The sequence below is a fragment of the Mauremys mutica genome, chromosome 1 (genome assembly GCF_020497125.1).
Source record: "Mauremys mutica isolate MM-2020 ecotype Southern chromosome 1, ASM2049712v1, whole genome shotgun sequence".
Taxonomy (NCBI): Eukaryota; Metazoa; Chordata; order Testudines; family Geoemydidae; genus Mauremys; species Mauremys mutica.
In genome coordinates this window covers 131,421,893-131,444,679 of record NC_059072.1, presented here as the reverse complement: position 1 = coordinate 131,444,679, position 22,787 = coordinate 131,421,893, and the positions used below count along the sequence as shown (strand labels likewise).

The following is a 22,787-nucleotide window of genomic DNA, read 5'->3' as shown; positions in this document are numbered from 1 at the left end:
TCGCTGCTCCAGGCCAATGGGGGCTGCTGGAAGTGGTGCGGGCCGAGGGACATACTGGTTGCTGCTTCCAGCAGCTCCCATTGGCCTGGAGCAGCGAACCGCGGCCAGTGGGAGCCGCGATCGGCCGAACCTGGTGCCACAAGTACTCCTGTTCTTCTTACTGCTCTAAAGGAAGCATATTCTCTCCAACTGTTTATAAGGCTCTTCAGGAAAACCTTAAAAACTATAGATTAATGATTGTGAAGTGCTTTGAGATTCTGAAGAACAGCACTTTATAAGAAATATGCATTATTATTATTATTTATAGTATCCAACTGGATACAATAACTGCAGATAGCAGCGACTGTGCCCTAAATGGCCGTATTCTCACTAGAGTCATTAAAAAAATGTTTGCCAAAATGAAATTTTAGTGAAATATGTTATTTTGTTGAAGCCAAAAGGTTTTGCGGAGATGTATTTGTTTCCATGAAACTTTTGGTAGGAAGGTTTTTTTCAGTCGGAGTGAGCACAGAGAGCAAAGACTGACTCTGTAGCTCAGTGGGAGAGTCAGGTTCAAGTCCCTGCTCTGCCTGTTTTAGTGTGATATGGGATGAAAAATTCTGCTCTGATTTGGAGCAGAGGCAGGAGTAGAGCCTGGTTCTTCCATGTCCTAGGCCAACACGCTAACCATGAGGCTAAACACCCTCTCTCTCTTCTTTTCAGAATTTTTTTTTTGAAAGATTTTGTCCAAGGAGAAACAAATTCTGAAATCTTGAAAGTTGCCGCAAAATGGAATTGTCATCCTCTGGTCAACCCTCATTCCCATAGCCTCCTTTGTTCCCATTGTGAATGGTTAGGTGAATGTGAATTCATCAACCTATTTTGGTCATATTTCTGGTATTATTGGTGGCAAAATGGAAGGAGTGGAGGATAGGTTTGGGGCTATGTCCTGAAACCTAATAACTCTTTATAGACGTAGCTGTTAAAATTATTTATATCGGACAGAATGAAAAATACTGGGTAGTCAATGGCTAGAGCTTTTAATTTTGAGAAGAAGTAAACCATCTTTGCAATGTCGAAACAGGGCAGTGGGCAGGGCCAATTATGGCAATATGATGAGAGATTCAGCACGTATACAACCTGGATCTGCAGATTCCCTGGGAAGTGGCTGCCTCCACACCACCACCTAACACCCCTGACCGTGGAAACGCTTACCAGAGTATGAGTCTCAGCAGCCCAAACATGGGTGTGCTGCCCAGGGAGAGCCAAATTGACAAGACATTCCTGATGGGTGCAGACACACTATTTTAGCCTCGGGAAGAAGTTTGTCTCTACAACTAGGTAGAATCCTAGCTAGCTGCTGTTACAGACTCTGCTTTTTCATGCTATTCCTGACCTGAGCTTTACCTCCTGGCTCTGATACCCAGTTCTTGACTTGGCTTTGTCTCTTGATTCTGGCTTCCAGTTCCTGACCCCTGGCTTTTAGGTCCCAGCACTGACTCCTGCCTCTGGCCCCTGGTTCCCAACCCTGGATCAACCCACAACTCCACTTCCTAGTGTCTGACTGGCTCTAGCCACTAGGCCGCCTGTCCAAAACCCAGCCCTGACATATGGTGTGTTAGGCATGCCTTGATATGAGTGCCGTGTCCCTCCCCTCCTGGCCCTGCATCCCACTCTGAGTGGTGACAGCAAGGGCCTCCTCTCCCAGACCAGCCAGATGCAACAGGATGGGGTCCCCTTGTACTTATATTCTGTCTGCTGGTGTATCTATTTGGATGGGTGTGCTGAAATCATTGTACTCCTCGCTTCCTGCTATGAGTCCTCCTGGCTATTCAGATCGAGATTCTAACATAAGCAAATGATTTCAGGAGCTGGAGCTTTAGGCACGGGCGTATAGTGTTTATGCCAAATGGATTGTCATATGTTGTGCTGCTTTCACATCACTTTCTGAAATAACTTTATAACTTTGCCGTGAATATTTTCTTTGTTTATGGTGCAGGTAACGGTCACAACAATTGGTTATGGAGACAAAGTACCACAGACATGGATTGGGAAGACAATAGCCTCCTGTTTCTCAGTATTTGCTATATCTTTCTTTGCTCTTCCAGCGGTGAGTGGGAATTCAAAGTACTTATTTAATCCTGTGTGTAAATAATACAAATACTTGTTAATTGATGCCATTGTTAAGAAAATGTTTTTTTTTAATTTTGTCTCAGAATATACCAATTAGTTTATTGTACTTTTTAACTTGTAATATTCATCATGAAAGGAAGGATGATCCAATTGTTGTGGGCTTTAGCCTAGGTCTTGGGAAACGCAGGTTCAGTTTCCTGCTCTGCCATAGACTTCCTGTGTGACCGTGGGCAAGTCACTTTTCTGTGCCTCAGTTCCCACTCTGTAAAATGGGTGTAATAATTGCTACCTCATGGGAGTGTCACAAGGATAAATACATTAAAAATTGTCAGGCACTCAGATTAAGGTTGCTAACCCACCAGGATTGTTTTGGAGTCTCCAGGAATTAAAGATTTATGTTTTAATTAAAGATTATGTCTTGTGCTGGAACCTCCAGGAATATGTCCAACCAAAATTATCAACTCTTGCTCGGATAATGTGATGATGATGGCCATTTACATTCCTTGGATATTGGGAATGAAATATATAACCATACCTTGCTTTTCTATAGCCCTTTTCATCCATAGATCTCAAAGCCCTTTATAAAGGAGATAAGATTCATTATCCTCATGAGGATACTAAGGTACAGTTAGGTGAATTGACTTGCCCAAGACCAACCGGCAGGCCAGTGGCAAAACTGGGAATAGAGCCCAGATCTCCTTAACTTCATGTCTTTTATGATTTAAAAAACTGAGAGATTGAGAGGAGACAACCTCGGCAACCTGGGAATCTCAGTCAGGTCTGCTGCAAAGCACCATTGCTAGGCTTTTTTTTTTTTTTTTTTCTGGGCTCCCCAAATTGAATACGAATGAATGTAAGGACAAACTAACTAAAAAAAAATTAAGCTAGAAGACTTTTTTGCTGAAGTTTTGAAAATAAAATCCTTAGAATGACTTAGCATTACACATAACATAGCAACAGGTAGAAGGAATGTCCGGCAACAAGAATGGTGTGCAGCTTTCTGTCTGAAGCCTGAAGACACACGCTGTTTCTTGTCTAGATGGAAACTCAACTCAGCCCAATTCCATTGTATTTACTAAAGGTTTGTTAATAGTTTGAGCAAAACTGGGCTACAGCTTTGTGATACTTGACTGTTCTGACTGAGCTTCAGTGCAGATTTGTTCAAAGCAGAACTCAGAGGGTATGAACCCACATTACTAAAAACTAATGTAACCTCTGAGAAATTGAAACTGGATACAGCTATAGCTCTGTAATAATTTATTGCCCTAATATAGACCCATTATAAAAGAAATGTTGCACTCTATAAAATTGTATGTATGTTTCCTTGAGTTCTTCCACAGGTGAAAAGTGAAAAGAGTTGTTTATTTGTGGGGGAAGGAAATAGTAAGTGTAAAATACATCTGGAGTTCTGTTGTTTTTCTCTCACTATCATGTGCCAATTGCTTTTAGAATGTAGTGAAAGTGGCTACAGCTACTGTGTTGAATAATGTTCCCCATAAATTCTAGCTGTGAATGTATGGTTGTTGTAAGTCTTTTTGGGGACAGAATATTTCCTGATTTGTGTAAAAGAGTTAGTGAACTCATGTGATGCCCAGAATACCTCAAATACACTGTATTTCATCACTGGATAAATACATTTCGTCCTCATGGAAATGTTAAGAGTTAAGATACTCCATGACCGTAACTGAGCTTAGGTGAAATTCTCTCATTATAATATTTTATATTAATAATATAAAAGGAGGAGTTGTTTTTTTATTTCATGCTTTAAATTTTGGTTTAAAAAAGTTTCACCAGAGACTTACCAGTATTTGGTTTATTTTTAGGGGATTCTGGGTTCTGGTTTTGCCTTGAAGGTACAACAGAAACAACGTCAGAAGCATTTCAACAGGCAAATCCCAGCTGCAGCTTCTCTAATTCAGGTAAATGCTTGAATAATAAAACAGAGTAGATGGAGGAGTATAGTTTAGTGGACACAGGACTAGGAGCTATGACTTCTAGGGTCTAATCCATCTCTGCTGATGATTGTCTTTTAAACCCTAAATCATTTTGCCTCAGTTTACTGATCTGTGACATGAGAATAATTACCTATCCTACAGGCTTGTTGTGAAGTTTAATGTTTTAAAGGGCTTTGAGATTCTCAGGTGAAAGACACTGGTCAGGTGCAGACACTTGTTGAATTAAAGAAGCAACTTTGTTATTTATTTTTAATTTTCATGTAATTATTATCTACCTTGTAGTATTCCCATTGGTACTGTGTATGTCTTAAATAATTGGGTATGTATGTATGGATACATACACCCAACTTTGGAAAATGCTCCGATATTACATTTCATATAGTGTAAAGAGACTGTCAACTGAGAACAAAATTACTAAAATGTGGCACAGTGCATAAAAAAGTAAAGCTGGAGCGTTTCTTAATGTTCTAAGAGTATTTCTTCTTATGGGGCAGATTTTCATCTGCATATGTAGTAGATTAGGCCACAACGTCTACTGATAATACTAAGAGCGGCATATTTAAAAACACCACATGCTGAAGGGAACATATGACTCTTGGTGATGGTTACCTGTTAGCACAGTTACTCGTGGGAGCGACTGCATTTTATTTGATGTGTAACTATACTGTACAGCACATAATGGTTCAATTAAAACCGATTGCAGCACATTTGTATAAATCAAAGAACACACTGTAGGTTTATTTTTGGCAGGGTGATAGTTACCTTTCCTTCAGAACACAATGCCCATTTGTTCACAGAAAGAATTGTTTGGTTTTTACTTTACAGACTCTATGGCGGTGCTATGCAGCGGAGAAATCATACAGTTCTACAGCAACATGGAAGATCTATGTTACATCGCCTGCTCAAAGTACAAAAAAAACACCAGCGCCATCTAGCCCTAGTCTGAGAAAACAGGTTAAAAGGAACTTGCCATACTTATTTTCATCTTGGTTTTAATTTAGTTGGGTTAACAACCAGAATATAAGTAAAAGAGGTATAGAGGTTGCAGGGAATTTGTAGAAACATTTGGGTTGGAAGAGACCTGTAATGGGATATAGAATCTATTTCCTTACATTGTGTCAAGATCAACTTAATCATCCTTAAGGCAAACTTGATGGACAGATATGTCTCTGTTTTGAATGTATCCATTGGTTTCTATGGGCCTGATTCTCCATTATCTTGTCCCTTATGTAGACATTTATAACTGTTCAACTAAGCATACATTGCTATCTTATATGAGCTGGTAGCATCTTATATCCATTTTACACTCAACTGAACTGTTATATATGACTGGAAAAGGGAAAGGCAGTGGAGCAGCAGGGCCTGTGCTCTCAATTTGGCTTGTAATATCTAAATTAATTGCTTTAAAGTGCTTATCTCTATAGAGGACCTTTGAAAAGCGAGTTAGGCAAATATCCCAGTTTGGCTGAAATAAGGCCGAATTTCAGTTCATGCCTCTGTTGTTTCCAAGTGTATTTTATTATTTTCATTACAGTAGCAGATAGAGGCGCTGTGCAAATGCATAGTAAGAGACAGGCCCTGCCTTGAGGAGCATACAATCTGAACAGACAATTCAGACAGAAGTGGGCAGGAGTAGCACAAGGCATGACATTGCTCTGTGCCTGTGTAAACTCATACAACAAGCTAGTGGCAGGGCTAAGAAAAATAACTCAGGTCCTTTGACTCCCAGGCCAGTGCCTTTCTCTCTGGATCACACTGCCTCTTTTATTTTTCTATTTTTTTCTAGTGCACTATTAGACCTGGATTTCCCTTGCTATAATTTAATCCCATAATTACAGATTCTGGCATTGTTCATTAATGGGTGAAACTCACCCTTGTGAAGAGGGCCAGCAAAGATGTCTCTGTACCACTTAAACCTACCCTGGCCCTTATGCTGAGGGTTAGAGTGGTTATTGGCTTTGTACAGGCCCTTGGCAGGGGGTGAATTTGATCATGATAAGAAGAGCTGGCTCTTCTCAGAACACATGCTGTCACTTCATGACAATCTTTAAAGCACATACACAAGCATGTACACATCCTTACTAATTAGGTACACTGTTTTGGGAAGTGGTCAACTGACTGATTTGGGTTGTCAGTCAGGATACAGTATGTGTGTTACCTATCACCAGATCTTTGCCCAGCCATCAGCTTTCCGCTCAGTTATTGGTCGCAGCAGAAGCTGACACTGCATACAAAGGTGGAAAGGAGGACAGAAACAACTATAGTCTTTTCTCAGTTCCCTAGCAAACCAAATTGCTGGAAAATAGAAAGAGACAGTTAGAGGTGCCTATCCAATATAGGCACTTGATATCACCAGGTGATGCCAGGTGTCCAGTCCATGATGTCCGTCTTCTCCCTTTAGGGGTCCTTTGGCTTTCGGGAAGCAATGTACTGAAGGAGACAGACTGTTTCATTTCTGCTGGGTGGTTCAATTTAGTGCCTCTTCTTAGAGGTGCTGGCATGGACCAACCAAATAGTGATCCATACTTTTACCGAAGAATTGAAATGTCCAACGTAAATTAGTCAGGGAACGAGACATCAGCTTTTGAGATCTTGCAATTGGGCCTGGAATTTTCCAGTCTCCTTTTGCCTTACAGCTTGTCACACCAGCTTGTGTAAAGACAGGCTAGGCCATAGCTGTTGGTACAACCATTTTAAGACCTGCATTGAACTCCAGCTGTTTGCTCTGGTCAGCAGCTTGTCTCCATGAGTAGCTTTCCGGGGGCCAATCTGTGTCACGTCTCATGGCCAGTTTTGCAGTTATGGTTGCTCAAGTTGTAATTTCTCTATCAAATTCTCTTCTAGCTGCTGAAACATCCAGTTTAGAGGTCACATAATTTGTAAAAAGTCACTCCAAAGTCTTTGATGTTGTTTAAACTTGTTTTAACAGTACATTACACAGTACAAAGTCACTTCAGTAACTGTTGTTCTCAAACTAGAACAAACTGTGTAAATTTTCCATTTCTGTTCTCCTTGTTTTAAAAACAATGACGGGGCCTCTGTACATATGACTGAGCTGAGTCTGTGCTTTATTAATCAGTTTTATTTCTGATTATTCCACTCTGGTAAAGTGTTCTTATAAACACACTGTTTGGTTTCATTCCTTTTATTTATGGCCTCTTTCAGCATAGGTGTATTTCACTAACTTGATAGAATAAGCATGCTTAATTGCACACATTAACCTTGCTACTTCGCTTTAGCACTTAAACTAAAAGAAATCAATAGGAACACAACCCCTTTCTTTCCTAACAGGATTGCCCACAAGGTGAAGCCTGTTATTAAAGTTTACAATGTTTTGCCCAAAGCTTTATCTCTAATAATTGACTTCCATTTTTACACATTTTGAATTACAATATTAGATTCCATTTGAGTACTGTGCCTGGCACATCATATAGTATCAAGGTTTGATATTAATTTAATTTTTAATTAATTTACTTATTCACAGACAGGGAAAATGGGGAAATCTCTAGCTGCACCAGTATGCTCTGGGGAGAAAATACAGCAATTCTGAATTTTCTCAGACTATTGAAGAAATCTAGCCATTAGATCTTGCATTTTTCTACTCTTAGCCCTCTGTTCTATCTTTCTAAAAGGCCTTGATGCCTGTGCAACTGTTAAATAGTCACAACACATAATTTTGGGGCCTTAGTTTTATACTCAAGTTTGGGGCATCCGATTTGAGAAAAATTAGAGACCTTCTTTTCAGAGAGTATTGACTGCCTGCTCACTAGAAGTTTGGTCTCTTTAAGGTGTTTTAAAGTTGGGCATCCAGAATGTGTCGGTTTTGACAACCTTGGCCAAGGGCTTTGGCCATGGCTTTGAATTTGCTGTTGGCCATGGCTCTGAATTTCATCCTTACTTTTTACTTAACTTAATGGTTGTAGTATCAAATTCCAATTTACTATACAGTAAATATCAAGTGTGTTGCTCTTTTCTCTGTGTGCCATTAATCTCTTTGCTATTATCCGACTTCCATTGCTACAGTCTAGAAGATACAAAAGAAAAGGAAAACCTGGGCGTGATAATGGCGCGACACCAATAATAAATCCTGGAGAGACTGCCTTATCCATTCCACAAATTACTTACGATCACATTGATGAAAGAGAAGACAAAAAAGACATGGCTTTTTACCTTGATGAACCTGGAGGTAATTTAATTTTATTTACGTTTAGGGCTGCAAATCTTTTAAACAGACACTGTTAAAAGAACTGAACTGGCAAAGGGGTACATTCCTTGTGTACGCAATTTTAAAATAGTTTATGAAGCAAGTTATCTGAAAACAGGGACCATTAAATGACAAAGAAATGTGGGCACAACATAATAAAATTAGAGATAAATTAACATATATTGTGACTATCAAAGACCCAAAGGAGTTGCCTTTTTGTTTAATAAACTGTACATAAAATCCAAAATGCCAGTTTAGTTCTGCCTTTTAAAATTTCTGGCACAGACCTCACTCCACAATGAGAACTAAATGCAAAGTTCATCCTATGAGCCTCGCTTTCCCTCAGTATGTTATCAACACACACATATACCCTGTCAACTTAATCAAGTTCCTATCAACTGGGAAGGGAGAAAGTGATACTTGTTTTTCTTATCTTATATGCTAGCATGACATGCAGATATGACAATGATGGGGTGGCATATACATATTTTATATCTAGGTGGATACGATAGTTTGAATTGGAGACAGTATTTTTCATCACTTCCTGCATTGAAGTACTGTGTTGTAAACAGTTGCTGCATTTCACCCTGGAAATGGCTGGATTTCAGTCTTAAGTGAAGAGATTCTTGTGTTTGTACAGTCCTTTGAGACTTTTAATGATGGATGTCACCACATAAATGTGCATATAAAATAGTATCGGTGTAAAAATTTCCGGGGCGCCTCTTAAAACCGATTTTTCTATCTGTAAACTACCTCCCTTTGTCTTATGGGAAAAACCTCCCTCTCGGTACAAATTGTGGAGCAGCAAAGCCTCTAACTGAGGAAGTAGACTTCACTGGAGGAAGTAGACCTCATGGTCCTATCTTGCCCTTTTGGAAGCCTGCAAATACCTGCCAGGCTAAATGAAGGATCTAAAAATAATCTGGCCAAGTACAGTAAATAAAATATTTGTTTTGGGTAACTTTGAAGAACCTCATGGCTTCTGCCATTTGACATGGGATACAAGAAGTCTCCAATAAACTTGCCTAGCATCTCTGTACTAAATGGATTTTCTTATGTGGCATTTGATTTTGTGGTGTGATGGTTTGCCTTTTAAATGTATTTTTTCTCAGAGTACATGCTGTGTACCTATTGCTGCTGAACACAGTGTAATAAGGTGGTGACTTTTTTTTAATAGTTTTGACTTCATAGACCACAGGAATGAAGGTCAAGTGGTATGGTAGGTCGTATAATCTGCTAGGCTGTTGAGTAGCAAAAATAAATCAGTTAAGAAAAGTGTAAGCACATAATATTCTGGTTTCTTTCTCTGAGGACCCTCTTGATGGGTTATTTATACAGTATACCTAGAGTGAGAGGCAGCTACTTAGAGGTTGCTGTAAATGAATATGGTTAAAATCTCTATCTTTGGCTACTTCTAAAAATATACTAATTAAGCAATTACATTTAAAATTAGTTGATATTCCTATCCATGGGGTGCATCCAAAAGCAGATTAAAACTAATGTATTGGTTAAAGGTTGCATTCATGTATATTTTGATTTTTCTTATTGTTTTGAATTGACTCCTAATGTAAAGAAACATCAATTATTCATACATTGATTGACCTCTCTACTACATTCTTCTATTAGTTGTAACTTAGAGTATTATTTTTACAATTTACTCATGACATTCTCATTTGTTCTTAATGGCTATAAAACTTGCCTTGCATGTATTCTCACTTGAAGATTTTGCTTCATCTTAGATATATAGCTATTGCAGTAATAGTCAGACAGTGACAGGCAAAAGAGGAAAAAAGTGTGATTGGTAATAAAGTTTTATTTGTTCCTTAGTATCATAGAAGTTAGAGAAAGAAAAGAACATTAAGTCCTTGTCCATTCCTCTGCTTTGTTCATTTAAAGAATATTCCTTAAATGTTCACCGTTTGAACAAGCAAACTGGTCAGTTTTCACAATGGAGAGGTAATTTGTGGGGTCCCCCAAGAATCTGTACTGGGACTGTGCTGTTCATATTCATAAATGATCTGGAAAAGGAGGTAAACGGTGAGGTGGCAAAGTTTGCAGATGATACAAAATTACTCAAGAGAGGTAAGTCCAAAGTTGACTGCCAAGTTATGAAGGGATCTCACAAAACTTGGTGACTGGGCAACAAAATGGCAGATGAAATTCAATGTTGATAAATGCAAGGTAATGCACATTTGAAAACATATTCCAAACTACACATAGAAAATGATGGGGTCTAAATGAGATGTTACCACTCAAGAAAGAGATCTTGGGGTTACTGTGGATATTTCTCTGAAAAGATCCGCTCAATGTGTAGCAGCAATCAAAAAAGCTAAGAGAATGTTAGCAACCATCAGGAAAGGGATAGATAATAAGACAGAAAATGTAATGCCATTATATAAGTCCATGGTACACCCACACCTAGAATACTGCATGCAGGTCTGGTCACCCCATAATAAAAAATTCATTAGAATTGGAAAAAGTACAGGAAAGGGCAATACAAATGATTAAGGGATATGGAACAGTTTTCATACATTTGTGTCTGTTCAGCTTGGAAAAGAGATGACTAAGGGGGGGATTTGATAGAAGTCTATAAAATCATGAATGGTGTGGAGAAAGTGAATAGTGGAGTATTATTTACCTCTTCACATAACATAAGAACCAGGAGTTACACTATGAAATTAATAGGCAGCAACTGTTAAACAAATATAAGGAAGCACTTCCTGACACAATGCACAGTCAACCTGTGGAACTCATTGCCAGGGAATGTTGTGAAGGCCCAAAGTATAACTGTTTAAAAAAAAAAGAATTAGAAAAGTTCATGGAGGATAGGTCCATTAGTGGCTATTAGCCAAGTTGTTCAGGGACCCCACCCCATGCTCTGCGTATCCCTAAAACTCTGACTGCCAGAAGCTGGGACTGGAAGACAGATCACTTCCTAATTGCCCTGTTGTGTTCATTCCCTCTAAATCATCTGGCATTGGCCGCTCTCAGAAGACAGGATACGGGGCTAAATCGACCATTGGTCTGACCCGCTATAGCTGTTCCTGTGTTCGAAGTGCTGTGTGTAGCAGGAAATATTATGTTAAAAAGGCTAACTTATATTTTTAGTGCTTTCTGCCCCTACCAGCTGGTAACAAAGGAAAACTAAGTGTTTTTTCCCTCCCTTCAGATGGGTGAAGAGAAAATTGAGTTATTGTTTTTTCCAATTTGTAGAGCAGTGTTCGGCAACCTTCGGCACGCAGCCCATCAAGGTAATCCGCTGGTGGGCTGTGAGACATTTTGTTTACATTGACTATCCACAGGTATGGCTCCTCGCAGCTCCCAGTGGCTGTGGTTTGCCGTTCCCAGCCAATGGGAGCTACAGGAAGCAGCGGCCAGCATGTCCCTGCGGCCTGCGCCACTTCCTGCAGCTTCCATTGGCCGGGAATGGTGAACCACGGCCACTGGGAGCTGTGGGCAGCTGTGCCTGTGGATAGTCAACGTAAACAAACTGTCTCACGGCTCGCCAGCGGATTACCGTGATGGGCCATGTGCCAAAGGTTGCCGACCCCTGCTGTAGAGGCTAGAATGAATGCTATTCTAGGGCCAACTGTATTTCTATCTTATTTATCTCCTTTAGCCAACGTACAGTGCTAAGTTACACAGTGTTTCCTGTTCTGATTTATTTCTTTTGTAACCAAGCTTCCAAGAATGTGTTGGGCCAACTAGATTGCTTAAATATGCTTGACCTTCTTAACAATTTTAACCTGATTTTCCTCAAAGATCCCTTGCGAGCAGTTAAAGGCTTTCAGCCTGGTGCTTCAAAAGGGGGGGAATTCCTCCCCCCCGCCCCCCCCCCCAAAACCTGAAATGAAAATGGAAGTGTATTGGAGGAGTTTAGGAAGGCATAAAGGAATGGTAAATGACAGAGATGATACTGTCTGCTGTCAGTGTTCCACAGACTGGAGTAGCTTGTCCATAGGTGTGTGGAAGCTGAGGGTTTTACAGAGACTATGACAAACGTAGGTGGGGTCAGGCTGCATCATCTCTACTGATCTCTCCTTGCAACATCAAATCTGTTGTTTTTTGTTTTTTTGTTTTTAAAAAGTGCCTGCCAGCTGTTTAATTCAGATGTGAATGTAGAATGTCACAGCAGGTGCTTGTGAGTAGGATGGGGAGGAATGAGAACTTATGAACTGTGATGCTTCCAAAAAAAAGTATCTGTAAAAATATGGTAGATCGGTAATTTTTGGACTATCCATATGTGAAAAACAACGTTAGAAAATGTTACTTTCCTAAATACTGACTTGTGGAGTCAGTTTGTGATGATCTTAAATGAAATATGATGTATAAAACGTGGTGTTGTGAAATAACTACTTTTAATTGCACTGTTTTGGCAGGTGTAATATAAACTGTTTCTTTACCTCTGTTAAAGAACATGCAGTACATGACTTATGATGATGGAGAAGCAGTCTTAATCCTGGAAGAATTGCCCTGGATTTAATGGCCATTCAGTTTTCCAGTGGGATGTTTCTCTTTCCTTTATTTCACTGTAATTACTCCCTTTAGTCTTCATTCATTGTTATTAGCCTTTCATCAGCTTTTAAATGTTCCTAGCAAGATTATGCTTCATATACTTTTAAAACCTTGCATTTTTATTCTCGGCCCAACACCTAGAGTACAGTATGTGAGTACATTGTGTGGACCACATTTGCTTCACTCGGTTGCATTTTGGAATATTAGTTTTTGTCTATAATGTGTGATAGACTCAGGCCAGTTGGATACAGCAGAATAGCAGAAGGCAGATATACTGGCCACTGGATTAACAGTTTTCTGTTCCCTGACTGACCAGAGCAGGGGCTGCTCCAGGCTAATGAGAACACCTGACCCTAATTAACCTGCAAAGAGTCAGGTGAGGCCATTAAGCTAATGTGACCACCTGACTCTAATTACAATAAAAAAGGCTCACTCCAGTCAGGCAGAAGAGAGCCAGGGAGCCAGAGGAGAGGAAGTGCGGCTGAAGGGCTGGTTAATGAAGACACCCTCAAACCATCGGTAAGGGAGCCCTAAGGTAAGGGTGAAGAAGGGAGAAGCAGGAGAGCTGTGGGGAAGTGGCCCAGGGAAATGTAGCAACTCTGGCAGTGAAAGGTTGGCTGCCAACAGCTGCTACCATTAGGGTCCCTGGGCTGGAACCCGGAGTAGAGGGTGGGCCCGGGTTCCCCCCAACCCACCACTACAGGAACATCTCCTGGGAGGGGAAGTCAGGACAGGAGGCTTCTGAAATAAGCCCCCAGGGACAACAGAGACTGTGGGAGGTCTCTCACCAACCTCCTTGCTGGCCTATGATGAAAAGGGCTCAGTAGACTGTAACCCTGGCCCTAGAGAGAGAAGGGGTACGTGGAGGGTCACAGTGAGCCACTGAGGCTAGCATAAACCGCCTAGAAGCGCAGGACCCATGGGGGCAAGGTCAGAGCTCTGCCACAAATGTTTATTTTTGTTCTTGGATTTAAAGACTGTGCCCTTCCAGAATGCTCAGGCTTAATTAGTAGACATAAATCTATATAATTCCACATCTTCCACAGGTGGGCAAAACTGGCCATCCTCCACAAACAAGCAATTCCTCCCCACACTTCTGCTCCTCCCTTCTGACAGGAATGCTTGGGAGGAGAGGAGATGGGCCTTATGCTTGTGACCAATGGTGTAATACAGTGGTTCCCAAACTTGTTCCGCCACTTGTGCAGTGAAAGCCCCTGGCAGGCCGGGCTGGTTTGTTTACCTGCTGTGTCCACAGGTTTGGCCGATCGCAGCTTCCAGTGGTCGTGGTTCGCTGCTCCAGGCCAATGGGAGCTGCTGGAAGTGGCGCGGGCCGAGGCACATACTGGCCGCCCCTTCCCGCAGAACCCATTGGCCTTTAGCAGCGAACCACGGCCACTGGGAGCTGCGATTGGCCGAACCTGAGGACTCAGCAGGTAAACAAACTGGCCCGGCCCGCCAGGAGCTTTCCCTACACAAGTGGCGGAACAAGTTTGGGAACCACTGTATTACACCATTGGTCACAGGCATAAGGTCCATCTCCTCTCCTCCCTGGCATTCATGTCAGAAGGGAGTAGCAAAAGTGTGGGGAGGAAATTGCTTGTTTGTGGAGGGTGGCCAGTTTGGGAACCACTGGTGTAATATATTAAAAAAGCCTGGACACCTGACAATTGCCCATTAGTATGAGATCTTCAACCAGTGAGACAAATGCCAGCTTTTGTGTCCATCCAGGCTTAAAGTCAAATGGAAGGATCAGGGAAGTCTGAGGGCTCCAGACAGGAACCAGTCATGACAGGACAGCTCTTTCTCAATTACTTTCTCTTCAAAAAGCGAAGCTTAGGGCAATAATTGCTGAGTTCATTTAGCACAAAGCAGAGACATGAATAAGGGAGTTGCCAGTACCCTACCTTTCCAAAGAGATTGCTGGCAATCTCAGCATATTTCTCTGCTTTTTCTTTACTAACCACAAGGGATAAAGAACCGCTTTGCTCACCCAAACTCCTCAAGTGCTTCCAGATTCTTGGTGAGCAATTGTTTTTGGAGTCATTCTGAAGACATTGCATTTATCCCATACAAACTCGGATCTGCTGTGGCACCAAACAGTGGCACCAAACACAATCCGTACAGACCATATCTGGAAAGTTTAAAGAAAAATTCATCACAATGGAAAAATAGAGGCAGCATGGATTTTCCAAGTGATGAACTAACAAGAAGTCTTCAGACTATGACTTTGTGAAAAGACCTAAAAGGTACTTCTTGCTGCATTATTTTCTTACCCTGGATTTCTAGTGTTCTTAATCAAGAGCTCTTACATACTGATTTACTCTTCTCAGCATTACTATACAATTTTCTTTCTCACTACTGAGTCCAGCTTCCTCCTCATTTCAGGTTGTTAGGACAGAAATCCTGACATTGCTTTACAGCCCAGAAATCAGATTTTATCTTTCTCTGCCACCATTGCTGTGGTCTATATCTTCTGCTGCAAAGAGGTCTAGTATCATAGCATTGTAGTTTAAAGCCAGAAAGGACCAACGGATCACCTAGTCTGACCTTCTGTATATATTACAGGCCACCAACCCCTACCCGGAGAGTGTGTCAGAGTGACAAGGGAGCAGGGAGCTCTCACCTGGACATCTGCTAGTATACCTATAGGGCTTAGATGAGACGCTTGAGATAACTAGAACAAATGATGGATATAAAGAAGCAAGGCAAGCAGGAGATAAAAGGATCACTTTAATTAATGAGATTGGCATCCTTTTCTATGCATTTGTGAAGTTTCATTTTCAAATATCAACTATCCAGTCTAGTATAAGCTTTCCAGAGCCGAGCTGAACTGAATAGCTGTTTCATAACTTTTTTCTTCAATTAGAAAAAAAAATTAGAAACAATTTTGTACGTAGAAGGCTAGTGCCTCTTGGGACTTGTCTAGCAGATGGAACATATTACAAGCTGTCGGTTATTATAGGTCATGTACACAACTCATTATTGTAAAATTTATCAAAGTCACAAGAACCTCAGAATGATAAATCGGCACTGGGATAAAAATGAGCTTTCTATCCATTGTTATGCTTTTTTAATTTGCTTTTTGGGATTTCTTGCATAGTAATTTCCCCTTGTGTATAAATCAAAATGACACGAGACATTTTTGGGTAAAAAAACCCAACTTCAAAAGCCCTCCTATATAAATGTTGCTAATGTCAATATATACTGTACATAATGTAATTTTTACACTGATGATGGCTTCCATTATCTGTTAGTGTATAGGTTGTTCTTAGAGACTATTTGAATTGGCATAGAGTGAGGTCTGCCTTCATCCTATGGGGTGGAGGGATTACAATCTGCAATATATATATAAAGAAGCAAACATTTTAAATGAAGTGGATTCATAAAGATGCCAGTGCTGATAAGTTGAGTGAAAAGTAAGAAAAAGCATGTGGCTAATATTAACTCAACCAAGCAAATGCTCAAGTTAGTGAGGGTCTGCACTGCTGTCACTAATGGGAAATAGATGGGAACAGGGTAAATACGAATATATGCTCCAAGTTACTCAGAGAAAGTGGCCAGATGCCAGATGCTAGATGCTATATTCAAGATAGGGCTGCTTACTTTTTTGTTTTTAAATTTGTTGGTGACTATCATGCACATAGTTAGACACTATTGGCATTTGCTTGAGCTAAGCATTTTTGCTGGCAGGTACTATACAGACATATTTTTACATTTCCACGAGTGCATTTTAGTCCTGCAATATCTTTACCATTTCAGATCTAGTCACCTTGAACAGAATATGCCAGTTAGTTGAATTCTGTGGCCAATCCTGTGATGTGCAAAAGGGTTTGTGTGGGGAGGGGTGGAAAGAGAAAAGCTCTGACTGCCAAATACACTCTTGTTTGTGACTAGAGCTGCTAGATGATGATAATTCCATTGCACTTCAACTTATGAAGTGTTTGACATTTTTTTTCATTGCTTCAAGTTGTCTGTCTGACTCAAAGCAGAGTTTTTCATCATATTCCACACAGAATCAGGTAGAGTGGGGACTTGAACCTGCGTCTCCTGGATCCTGGGCTAGTATGTGAGTGTGTCTTTCTTTAAATCTTTCAGAGAAAAAGTTTGATGAAACATATATCTCTGCAAAACAATTTAGCTTTGATGAAATTTCATTTAGTCAAAAATGTTTCAACTAGCTTTACTTGTGACTTTAGGACATGAATCTAGATCCTCAGAAATGGAAAGCCAGTGTTCTTATACTATCACTATGCCCCTCTTCCAGCCTTCATCACCAAATTGATACGTGACACCTATACAGTAAATAACACAATTGTGTAGACTACTGTAGAATTATTGTTTAGAAATTCATTATGGTATTGTAGTATTGGTATTGTTTTGGCAAGCTTGGTTTTGTAAAGTTTAAAATGGAGTATCCCATTTAATGTTAAAAACTGAAGCCATCAGTGCTTTGCGATGCAAAAGAAATATTAGTTAAAAACACAGAATTGGAAAGGAGTGCAAGTCCCAGAATGAGGACATTTTCCTTTTGCTGCCAAAAGTATGTATCTCAGATAGTTGTTGAAATCCTGCAATATGTGTATAAATTATATTCATGAGCCAATTTGTTACCTAATAACCTGTAGCTTAAGAAGATGAGGCTCTTTTAAAAGGACAAATGTTTTTACTAGTACAGTGTTTCCCAAACTTGGGACACCACTTGTGTAGGGAAAGCCCCTGGTGGGCCTGGCCGGTTTGTTTACCTGCCCTGTCCACAGGTCCGGACGATCGTGGCTCCCACTGGCCTGGAGCAGCGAGCCACGGCCAGTGGGAGCTGCGATTGGCCGGACCTGCGGATGCGGCAGGTAAACAAACCAGCCCGGCCCGCCAGGGGCTTTCCCCACACATCTTCCACTTTTGGTGCAACACACTGAGAGCCTTATGCAAGTATTAGCCACGAGAATTTATGTCCCCTATTTTTGGTATAATACACTTTAGGTAACACACCAAAAGCAGGTAGGCTAAATTCTTTCCCCTTGCATAAGGCTCCTGGTAAATTCAATAAAACTCTCTATAGGAAGAAATCAATAGGAAGTTTTCCTTGAGCAAGGTATGTCGACTGAGGCCATGTGTGCACTACAGGGACTGTAATACTATAGCTACAGTGGGGTTATACCAGCATAACTACATGGTGTGGGTGCAGCCTATCCTTCAGTGTAGGAACACCACCTGCCTGAGCAATGGTAGCTAGGTCAATGGGAGCATTCTTCCATCAGCTTGGATGCATCTACACATGGGGCAGGTCGGCATAACTTCATTGATCAGGGGAGTGGATTTTTCACACCCTGGAGTGATTACCCAATTCAATTTAAAATTTAAGTGTAGACCAGGCCTGATTCATTTCTAGAGATTCTTCGTATTCCTGCTGATGTCCATGATGCTGGATAAATAAACAGGCACCCATATGGACTTCTGCTCCTTTAAAAACAATGGGGATGTGGGGAGAATTAATATTTGTCTACTGAAATGCAAAAGAAATAAGGGGGGAATATGTTCTGAGCTTCTAAGAAGTGAAGTGCATGGATATTGGCGGGGAAAACTCGCTCTTTTAGGGCATGTCTTCACTGCAACAGTTTGCTCGAATTAATACACTTGAGTTACCCCACTCAAGAGTTACCAGGTTGCAAAAAAAACCCACTAGAGCTATGCAGAATGACTTCATTAGCAGTTTGAGTTGTTGTCACTTGAGCTGCTGTATCCCTGCTGCATTAGTAGCTCTAGTAACAGCAGCACTTGAGCTTCAATCCCCTCTTCCCTCCTCCAGGCTAGCTAACTTGAGCTTAAAGCACCGCTTACCCTGAGCTGCAGACTTTTGTATGTAGACAGGAGTTGGGGTAGGGGAAAAACTTGAGTGACAACCTGAACAAACAGTGTAGTGACAAGCCCTTCTTTGTATTTGTTTTTGAAGATTTATAGTGACTTGCTAACTAAACTTGACAATATGTGTAGTGCATCTCCTCACCAACACTTGCTGCTGTGGACCCATCAAATGTTCCCTCTGCTAGTTACACAGGCTCTCACTGGACTATTGAGTCAAATTCAAAATCTTGGATTTTACCTTTAAGGCACTCAGGTGTGGATTCATAGAAGTACTTAGATGCCTGAGTCTTAGACTTAAGTGCTTAAATCCTGTTTTTAGGCTCCTTTATGATCCACAGAAGCCCTGCTCATCTGCTGCCTAACCCTGAAGGTGCTTAAAATCACTTGGCACTGAAGTGTTTGCAATAAAAGTTCCCTAGGTGCCTAAATATCTGCTTTGGGGCATGCACAGGGATGCCTTGCTGTAGGTGCCTGGATGCCTAAGCCCCTGAGCAGTGCACAAACAGAGGGAAGATAGATGTTTGCCAGCTTAACAAGTGTGTGCGGCCCAAACAAGGTACTGTGCTCAGAGGTGGCTTAACTCTGCACAAAACAACTGGTGGAGATGGAGGAAGACTTTCCTTATGACTTTTAGTCCCATGGTTAGGGTACCAACTTGGGTTGTGTCCCTCTGCTTGATAAGGAGAAGGGATTTGAATAGGGATCTGCCCCTCTCAGGTGTGTGCCCTAACTGGGCTAGAGGATATTCTGATGTTGGCTTCCCTCAATTACTCCTATTTTAATTATTCCACTTTAATTAAATAACTGAATATTTAAATAGTAATTGGACTAAAGAGAGAGTGAGAATGGTTTGTTAGTCCCATGGCAAGGGTACTCACTTGAAGGGTAGGAAATGCCTTCTTATCAGGTGGAGTAGGACTTGAACCAGGGTCTTCCATATTCTGGGTGGGTTCCCTATCCACCAGGCTAAAGGTTATAAGTGAGGGGCTCCATTCGCACTCTCCAGCTGTTTTGTTCCAAGTTAAGCAGCCTCTGAGCATGCCTACCACATCCGGATCCACACACAAGTTAGGTGCGTGGTTCATGGGTTGCAAACAGAGCTGGGTGTCTCCCTGAAGCCTGGATTTCTCTGTCAAACTCTGAGAGGGGTGGAGCTTCTCAAACACCCCTTTCTTCGCCATCTCCCATTTGCTAATTTAGGTGGCTCCTCCCCCAGTGTGTTGGCTTTATGACTCGCATACTAAGGTGCCTATCTCTCCCCATTCATTGTGTAGGGGAGCTGAGGTGCCTAACAGGCTTTGTGGATTGCAGTATTGTTCCTGTGGTTTTTCTAGGCACCGAAAAATTAGGCCTTGTGAAGCTCAGCATCACACTGCCAAAGTGGCATTGTGGAACTGGTGATAGAATCATAGGGTTAGAAGGGGACCACCAAGTCTAATCTCCTGTCCAGATGCAAGATTTGTTGTGTCTAAGCCATCCAAGACAGATGGCTATCCAGCCTCCTTTTGAAAACCTCCAGTGAAGGAGCCTGCACAACTTCCCTAGGCAGTCTGTTCCATTGTCCTACTGTTCTTACAGCTAGGAAGCTTTTCCTGAGATTTAATCTAAATTTGCTAGAGTTTGAACCCATTGCCTCTTGTCCTGCCCTCTGTGGCAAGAGAGAACAACTGTGAGATACAGTAAGAAAAAAATGTAAAATGTAGGCCAAAAGTAATCTATGGACAATTGGAGCGGGGTGGTTACCTTGCTCCTGCCCTGAAGGGCTTAAACCAGCCCTGGGAGAGGGCTGTGGCTGGGAGAAAGCAACTACTAGGCTGATTGGGGAAGCAGCTGCAGCTGGTCCACGCCCCAATCAGGCCACAGCTGGCCCTATAAAAGGCCAGTGAGCTGAGCCAGGAGCTGGCAGTCTCTCTCTAGCTGTAGAGGGAGATGGACCTGGCTGCAGTGACCTGAGCAGAGTACCTGAGTGGAGCAGGGCTGGGGAAAGGCAGAGGAGCTGGGGAGGCTCCAGCCTGGAAAGCCCCAGGCTGCGGCCTAGCTGAAGGCCAACAGGTACTGGGGGTTGCAGAGGGCAGCCTAGGGGTAGGCAAAGGCAGCAGGTCCAAACCCAACCTTGCTGGTGATGAGTAGGCTGATACTGTTGTCTCCCCCAGGGCGCGGGGGCTAGACGATTACTGGCAGTAGCTATATACTGAGGCAAGGTGGGTGGGGGCTCCCTGGGGAGGGGAGATCCTGAGACAAAGGAGTTACTGCCAAGGGGCAGCACCCCAGATAACGGGGCATTGGGTCCAGGAGGGACACAGGGGGCCAAGCGGCAGTGGGACACTGGCCTACAGAAGGCGCTCTGGAAGCTGGACGAGCTAATTCCCAGAGACAACCAGCAGGAGGTGCCACAGGGGTGAGTCCCGCACCGTTACAACAATATTTGTAGACTTTCAAGTGTTTCCAGACTATCATGTCTCCCCATAAAACTCCTCTCTTCCAAACTAAACATACCCAGTTTTTTTCAGCCTTTGCTCATATGGTTTCAATTCCATTCCTTTGATTATCTTTGTTGCTCACCTCTGGTTCCTGTCCAGTTTCTCCAAGTCCTTTCTATACATTGGTGACCAAAGCTGGATGCTGCAGCTGAGGTCTAACCAGCACTGAGTAGAGGGTACTGTCATCTCCTGTGACTTCCATGGTATACCTCTGTTAATGCAACCTAAAATTGCATTTGCTTTTTTTGCAACAGCATCACATTGCTGACTCATGTTGAGGCTGTGATCCCCCCAACTCCCAGATCCTTCTCAGCAGTGCTGCTGCCAAGCCAGTTATCCTCCCATTCTGTATTTGTGCATTTGGTTTTTCTTCCCTAAGTGTAGCGCCTGACATTTGTCTTTGTTGAATTTCATTTTGTCTATAGCCTAGTTCTCCAATTTATCAGAATCCCTCTGAATGTTAGCTCTAATTTCTGAAGTGTTGACAAGCCCCCACCCCTACCCCAGCACCAGCTTTGTGTCATCTGCAAATTTGATCAGTAGGCTCTCTATTCCTACATCCATGTCATTAATAAAGATGTTAAATAACACCAGACCGGATCCTTGTAGAACCCAACTTGACTTCTCTCCAATCTGATATAATTCTATTAATAGTTACTCTTTTGTTTGCAGTTGTTAAACTAATAATGTATCCACTTAATGGTAGTTCAGCTGAACCCACATTTCTCCAGCTTATTTATCAGAATGCCATGTGGGACTTTCAAACGTCTTGCTGAAATCCAGGTATATTTTGTCCACTGCATTCCACCCCATCCACCAAACCAGTTACCCTGTCAAAGAAGGAAATCAAACTGGTTTGGCATGATTTGTTTTTAGTTAAATCCATGCTGGCTGCTAGCAATCACCCTTTCATTCTCCAGGTATGCGCAAATGGGATGTTTTATACATTGCTCTAGTAGCTTCCCAGATATTGAAGTCAGCCTGACTGGTCTATAGTTCCCCAGCTCCACCCTTTCCCCCTTTTTAAAAATGGGCACTACGTTATCCCTTCTCCAGGACCTCTCATGTCATTCCTGAGTTTGTAAATATCTAATTCTTTCAATACTCCGAGTGAATAGCATCAGGCCCTGCTGATTTGAATTCATTCAAATTGGTCAGAAGATCTGATGTTTCTTTACTTATCCCCATCTGCATCCTTTCCAACTTTGCTAGTTGTCTGGTCACATGTTATTTTTTGTGAGAAGACTGAAGCAAAGTAGGCATTGAGTAGCTCTGCCTTCCTATCATCTTCAGTTCCCAGCTCACCTTTGCCATTGAGCAGTGGACCACACAATCTCTGAGCTTTCTTTTTCGTATGACACATTTGAAGAATCCCTTCTTGTTTTCTCTAACATCTCTCGCCAACTGTAACTCATTCTTTGCCTTGGCTTTCTTGATTTTCTCCCTTCATGCTTGTGCTATTTCCATGTATACTTTCTTGGCTACATGCCCTTCCTTCCATTCCCTGTATGTATTGCTTTTGGTTTTTAGATAGTTAAAAAAGCTCCTTGTGCAGCCACATTGACTTTCTGTGGCTCATCTTATCTTTCCTCAATGATCTGGGCCCAGGTTACTGAAATGGTTGCCCACAGCTTTGAGATGAGGCCTGTGGTTGACAGCTCT

At 41.8% G+C, this 22,787-nt stretch overlaps 1 protein-coding gene across 1 annotated transcript in view; it reads left to right on the top strand.

Moving 5' to 3' along the window:
• The window catches only part of LOC123354280 (potassium voltage-gated channel subfamily KQT member 1-like), an 824,442-nt gene that overhangs the window by 159,421 nt on the left and 642,234 nt on the right, over positions 1 to 22,787 (top strand). Inside the window, exons 12-15 of the mRNA XM_044996134.1 lie at positions 1,979 to 2,089; positions 3,936 to 4,031; positions 4,893 to 5,021; positions 8,091 to 8,253. Of these exons, the coding sequence (XP_044852069.1) occupies positions 1,979 to 2,089; positions 3,936 to 4,031; positions 4,893 to 5,021; positions 8,091 to 8,253 (499 nt within the window). The remainder of the gene's footprint in view (positions 1 to 1,978; positions 2,090 to 3,935; positions 4,032 to 4,892; positions 5,022 to 8,090; positions 8,254 to 22,787) is intronic.